Source organism: Cibotium barometz, chromosome 17, assembly GCF_041138505.1.
Source record: "Cibotium barometz isolate CiBa-2024 chromosome 17, ASM4113850v1, whole genome shotgun sequence".
Taxonomy (NCBI): Eukaryota; Viridiplantae; Streptophyta; class Polypodiopsida; order Cyatheales; family Cibotiaceae; genus Cibotium; species Cibotium barometz.
In genome coordinates this window covers 40,904,880-40,911,140 of record NC_141062.1, presented here as the reverse complement: position 1 = coordinate 40,911,140, position 6,261 = coordinate 40,904,880, and the positions used below count along the sequence as shown (strand labels likewise).

The following is a 6,261-nucleotide window of genomic DNA, read 5'->3' as shown; positions in this document are numbered from 1 at the left end:
GGAGTTCTTCGGTGGTGCACTTGCTTAGTACAATGTGGCTACTACAGGGTATGTGCTTGCAATAATGTATTGGTGAGCAACCATCAAAGCACTTGCTTGCCCTGATATCTCACAATGTGGTGGTGGAGAAAGGATGATTTTTGATGCCGGCTATGTTTGGGCAAGTTGGGCATCTAGTTATGCCCAGATCTTGTGGTTAAGTAACACACAAGAGACTCCCAATACACTTTCTAAAGGGCACTAGAGAGGGGAGGAAACTAATTTCTGAATGTCCTTCTATAAAGTAAGGGGGGTTACACACTTCGTCTTGAAAGTTGTTCATAACGCAAGGGGATTACACACTGTGCATAAAATTTCCGAGAAAAAGTGGCCACATTTTCAAAGATTGGAGGTGGATGGAGAGCCTCACCTATCCATCTCCATGGAGATACGAATTTCACGAGCCTGACATTTCCAAGTCATGTATGTAAAGGCCCTAACTTCTAAAGGTAAAGGGGCTCCTTTTGCAAGGACATGTAACGGGGACAAGAATAACGCAAACCTGGGGTTAATGGAAGTGGGTTAAATCTTCTGTCTTGTCTATGTCCCTCTGGGGGCACACACAGTTTTCAACACTCTCTGTCTCTGTTGGGAGGAGGGTTGGAGGCTCCAAATCCAAGCTAATCTTGAAGATTTTTTTGCAACGACCCATGTGTTTGTATATGTGTGTGTGTGAAGCTTGCAAGCATGTGCAAGATCATTGCACCGTGAGGCTTCATAGGTTACATCACCTTTTATCAGCCCATAGCTCGATTTTGCTAGTTTTTTTTTAGTATTTTGCTCGCTGCTCGATCTTCTTGCAGAGAGAGCGGGGTCAGGGCTTCTCTTGGTGTCTACAGTACATAGGATTCTCCATCATCGTACCTTAGATCTCCGCCAGAGTTCTTGCATTCTGCCTGTCCTCACAAGCCCCAGATCCACCATTGCTGGTTGTGCAACAGTCACTCTCTCTCTCTCTTCTCCCTCTTTGCTTTCTTCTTGTACACAGCCACAGATCCCTTTCTCTCTCCCTTTTAATCTTTCTACATTCTCTCACTGGCCACACCTCCCCCCCCTTACTATCTTTGATAGCTTTCTTGCTTGCTTGTAACGGCCCATTCTTGTGTGATTTAGGGTTTCTGATCCTTTTGTGAATTTGCGTTTTGTCTTTTCATTTCCAGCTGGTAGACAATGAGCTTCTCTCTCTCTCTCTCTACCCACCTAGCTCTGCACAGACCCACCATGGCCGAGTGTTTCTCCCACATAGAAGAAGGCTGATTGTGGGCTCGAATAAAGAAGGTTCAGGGTTTCTGCAGTTTGTTGAGACACGCAGACTGCAGTTTGCTTAGTAGAAGGGGATTTTAGGGTTCCTGCACTCACTCTGTTCAAGAAGAAGGTTTTAGGGTTGACTCTAGCGGTCTGTGTAGCTTCTTCCTGGTGATGCTCTCATAGATCCTGTATATGGAGCTTCAAAGGAACCCAACTTTGTCATGTGGGGAGCTTCTTCGTGAAAAAGCTTCCCATTCTAGCAGCATACCCAACAGTGGGGACATTTCTTCTACCAAGAACAGCATGGATCACAGCATGAAAACTAGTCTCAGCTACAGCAGCAGCAGTAGCAGCAGCAATGTAGCAGAGGGCCCTGACAATATTGGCGCAAAAACAAGCATTGAAGAAGAGTACCATGCCCCAAACCCTAGCATTTCGAAGCCCAAAGCCAGCGAGAGTAGTAAAAGTAGCCTCAGCAAGACCAGCACCAGCTCAGAAGAGAGTGATCAAAGCAATGACAGCATATACACCAGCTTCATCACTGCGTTGAGCAAGCCCCACAAAGCCAATGATGCCAGGTGGGAGGTGATCCAAGCTGCCCATTTCAAAGAGGGAGCCCTTGGTTTGAACCACTTCAGATTGCTCAAAAGACTTGGATGTGGTGACATAGGCAGTGTCTACCTTGCCGAGCTCAGGGGCAGCACCTCTTGCTACTTTGCAATGAAGGTAATGGACAAAGGGTCCTTGGCCAGCCGCAAGAAGCTTCTCCGTGCACAGACTGAACGAGAGATTCTGCAATGTCTAGACCACCCCTTCTTGCCTTCTCTGTATACACATTTTGAGACCGACAAATTCTCATGTTTAGTGATGGAGTTCTGTCCCGGAGGTGATCTTCACATGCTGCGGCAAAGGCAACCGGGAAAATCTTTTACAGAAATGGCTGCAAAGTAAGTATGTTCATCACTTGTATTTCTTGTTTATGCACATGTGTGTTTCTGGTGAAGCACTCTGTAATTATATCGTGGTCGTACATGAAGATGTATGTGTGATTGGCATACATGATTCAATGTGTGTTTATGTAACATATGCATGCATTTTGTACTGGATCACCTTAGACTAGGCTCCACTCAACAAAATCAGGTGGATGAAAAGAACAAGAAGAGAACCTAAAAAGCCACAAGCCCCTTTGCAGATATATATGTCATAGATGGAGAGCATGTTGGCTTTCAAGTTGGAATCTCTCGAATGAGAGCTCTTCCCTCCCTTAGCATTGCTTGCCAGCTGCCCTTACCTTCCCTAGTTCTGCTCCTTTATGTGGTAATTAGATGGTGTGAGCTCCTCAGTCTACCACATCTGGGTGCTTTTAACAGTTTTGATCACTTGACGATTACATATATCACCTAGTTGTGTGGTGGCATCTTTGGCATTTGCATCCCATGTGATTGTTGTTTTGTCTGCAGGAATGTCAACTCAAGTCCCAGCCCTCCAGGATGCTTCCAACCTGTATCTGTAGTGCCAAACCGTTTTGAGTTTCTATGATTCCGTTCCATAGCGTTACTTTTTCCTTTGACACCCTTCTGGAAGTTCCAATGCTTTCCTTGAATGTGTACTCTGCATTCTTTACTTTTACGTGTGTGTGTTCGCGTGCGTGTGTGTGTGTGTGTGTGTGAGAGAGAGAGAGAGAGAGAGAGAGAGAGAGGAGTGGGGGGGGGCTGGTTGGGGCAGTTCTTATCAAGTAATGCACATCACTTAAGTCTCAATCTTCTCTTACTCTTGTTTGGCAGGTTCTATGCAGCAGAAGTGCTTCTTGCTCTTGAGTATCTGCACATGATGGGGGTGATTTACAGAGACTTGAAGCCGGAGAATGTTCTGGTCAGGGAGGATGGGCACATCATGCTCTCCGACTTTGATCTCTCATTAAGGTGTGTGGTAAACCCAACACTCGTCAAGTTTGCTTCAGTGGGAATAGGTCCATCCAAGGGAGGCTCTGCTTATTGTGTTCAACCTGCCTGCCTAGAACCAGCTTGTGTGGTTCCTGCATGTATTCAGCCCACCTGCTTCATTCCAAAGCTTCCATCACTAAGGTTCAAGACTAAGAGAAAGCCAAATAATGAGCTTGGAAATCAGGTGACACCTCTCCCTGAGCTCGTAGCCGAGCCAACAGGAGCTCGATCTTTGTCCTTTGTGGGCACCCACGAATATTTGGCCCCGGAGATCATCAAAGGAGAAGGCCATGGAAGTGCTGTTGATTGGTGGACTTATGGGATTTTCCTCTATGAGTTACTTCATGGAAAGACCCCTTTCAAAGGGGCTGGTAATAGAGCTACTCTCTTCAATGTAATTGGGCAACCCCTCAAATTCCCAGAAACACCGACTGCCAGCTTCCAGGCTCGGGATCTAATTAGAGGCTTACTCGTGAAAGACCCTCAACATAGGCTGGCTTACAAGAGGGGTGCCACGGAGATCAAGCAACACCCTTTCTTTGAAGGGGTCAATTGGGCACTCATTAGAAGCATGCCCCCCCCACAAGTTCCCAAGCCATTCCAGCTTGAAAACCCTCCAAGTAAAGCACCTTCTGCCACTCCCCCTTCTTCTGAGAAGAAGCCTACAGAGGGTGACTCAAAGTCGTCTGGTTCGTACCTTGATTTTGACTTCTTTTAAGCTCCCAAGAATAGAACATTGCAGGTTTCTATCACCACATCGAGTCAAACTTTTTAGCTTTTTTATTTTCCTTTTCTTAGGCTACACTCTGAACACTTTTCTTGGCAATATATATGTACATTTCTTGACTTATGCTGCTGTATTCCCTTGTTAACCTTAATCATGCATGTGTTTGAAAGACGGTAATGTAATCTGACAATCTCCTTCTTGGCTTTTGGTCATATGCTTGTTCGGAATTCTCCTCATTTGTGATCTGAGTTTCAAACTGCATGGCACGAGCTGAATGATAGTGTCCACACCAGCTAAATGCAATCATAGGTTTGACCCTCCCTCCCCTGCCTTACAAAAGCTTGTACTAGTTTACACCCACTTTTTTTTGCCTTTGTTGTAGTGCTCCAACCCTGGAGAGCAGTATTGAAGTGGGCGAAAGGTGGGGCTTATTGATGTTTGGGTTACCATGTGCTCCACTTGGTTGCAGATGACTTGCAAAATGTGTCAAAATTGGCCTGGTTCATTATCTTTTGGTAAAATCTCTGCCAATGTTTCCAATAATTGTTTTTTTCCTCTGACTAGCCTTAGGCCCAAGATCCTCCCATGGTTACCATTTTTCACTGCACAGGCGTTTTTTTTCTGCCCGCAAGTGAATGCTGCCCAGGACCTCCAGGCAAATACCTTCACCACTTGGGTTATCACCTCATATTGGCATGTTTCCAATAATCTTACACTCTTTAGATGTTGCTAATTCTTCTATGGCTAGTAGGTTGGGAGTGAATGCTGATTAAAATGGCCTACATGTTTGAAAGTCTCCCATGGCATGGATTTTAGAGGGGCCTGTCTAATGTGGGAAAAGGGCATTAAGCATTGAATGCCGGGTAGAATGAGATGGTTCTGCAACATTGTCTTGAGTATGCGCTACTGGTAGAGGAGCTTGATTATTCATGGCATTGCCTGTTAGATGTAGGAGTGTGGGAGCTTGCTATGCTAGTCCATATCAGAGCTCAGAGGGGATGTTGTGTAAAGGGCTTCAAGTAGTGTTCACCCTCAAGGCAATGGAGATGGGCTGTCCCATGTATTTTGTTATCAGATTTTATGAAGACTACTTACAGATGCCTGGTTTTGTTCTTCAAGCTTGATTTCAGTAAGGAAGGGGTGATTCCAAGTAGCCATTGCAGGGGTGTCTGTCACAACCTGCACACAAAAAGCTGCTTTGTAATGGGGCAAATATATTTGGCACAACTCCTTGTCTGCTGCATGGTCGGCACAATGCCTTTTCTTCCTTGGAAGCCTCGCCCAGAAGTCGGCCATGAGAAGGTAATCACAAAACAGAAGGTAATCACAAAACTTGCAACTTTCAAGAAATTGCAGATTTTGAAGTCAAATGTAACTATATTGCTTTACATATTTTCTTCTTTTTTTTCTAATTGTGAAAATAAGCTTGGAAGTTAAATGAGAATCTTGTGAATTTTCTGTAATGTCTTTTTTGGGGGGAGGGGGGGGGGTTGTGGAGGGGGGGGGAGCATTTAATTAAGAAAGAATGCTTTTGGATGCAGGAAGTTTTAAAGTATATAGGAGAAGCATGAGTCTTAAAAAGGCCCTCTTGCTTAACACTAATTCACTTAAGGAAAAGGTATTTGATGTGGGCCAACTAGAAGATGGTTGAAGAGCACATTGTATCCACATGGTGGAGCCTCCTCGTAATATTTTATAGGAATCAAAGCAGGTTGTCATAGGCTTATTCCCCCCTGCTCTCTTATGTCCACATTAGCCATTAGCCAAAAAGTTAACCCTTAAAAATTCAAATGTTAGTTTACCTCTCAAAAAGGGGTTTTCACCTTCACCAAAGCTCCTCCCATACTATCCCATAGTCAAGAAAGAAATTCCCAAGCTCCATAGCCCTATCCCAAGTTCCCAAACTAGTACACAACTAGACCTTTAAATTCCAAAATGCATATGTGTCTTCTAAGCTCCATACCTCTCTCCCAAGCTCCCAAACTATCTAACCTTTGAATCCCTAAGCTACATATGTATCTTTCGAGGTACATACATCTCTACCAAACTCATAAACCCCTTTCTTTGCATACAAATTTTTCTCTGCTCTTTTACTAGAAAGGCTCACATTGCCATGGTGTTAGCAAGCTCAAATACAAGAACAAAACCATCTATACTTACGCAATACTAAGGGTGAGAGTGACTATTTTGTTGGGGAGAGTTTTAAAGACAATGCATGGGCTTCTATGCAACCAAGCTGGAGGGCTACACAAAGTACAATAAAGAGGTGTTTTAGAAGGGTAGGTTACTTAAGCAAACAAAGCC

The 6,261-nt window shown here is 44.5% G+C and overlaps 1 protein-coding gene across 1 annotated transcript; it reads left to right on the top strand.

The window, feature by feature from the left end:
• Positions 1-477: 477 nt before the first annotated feature.
• LOC147629997 (serine/threonine-protein kinase D6PK-like) lies at positions 478-4,077 on the top strand. The gene is made up of 2 exons (XM_086811574.1): positions 478-2,234; positions 3,072-4,077. Exons 1-2 carry the CDS (start codon positions 1,480-1,482, stop codon positions 3,946-3,948), a joined length of 1,632 nt encoding a protein of 543 aa, XP_086667700.1. The 5' UTR covers positions 478-1,479; the 3' UTR covers positions 3,949-4,077.
• Positions 4,078-6,261: the final 2,184 nt, after the last annotated feature.

What these genes read in the sequence shown, in the direction of transcription:
- LOC147629997 (XM_086811574.1), top strand. Translation starts at nt 1,480, where the DNA reads ATGGAGCTTCAAAGGAACCCAACTTTGTCATGTGGGGAGCTTCTTCGT. An exon ending in TTTACAGAAATGGCTGCAAA is followed by an intron (nt 2,235 to 3,071) that starts GTAAGTATGTTC and finishes CTTGTTTGGCAG; the next exon opens with GTTCTATGCAGCAGAAGTGC.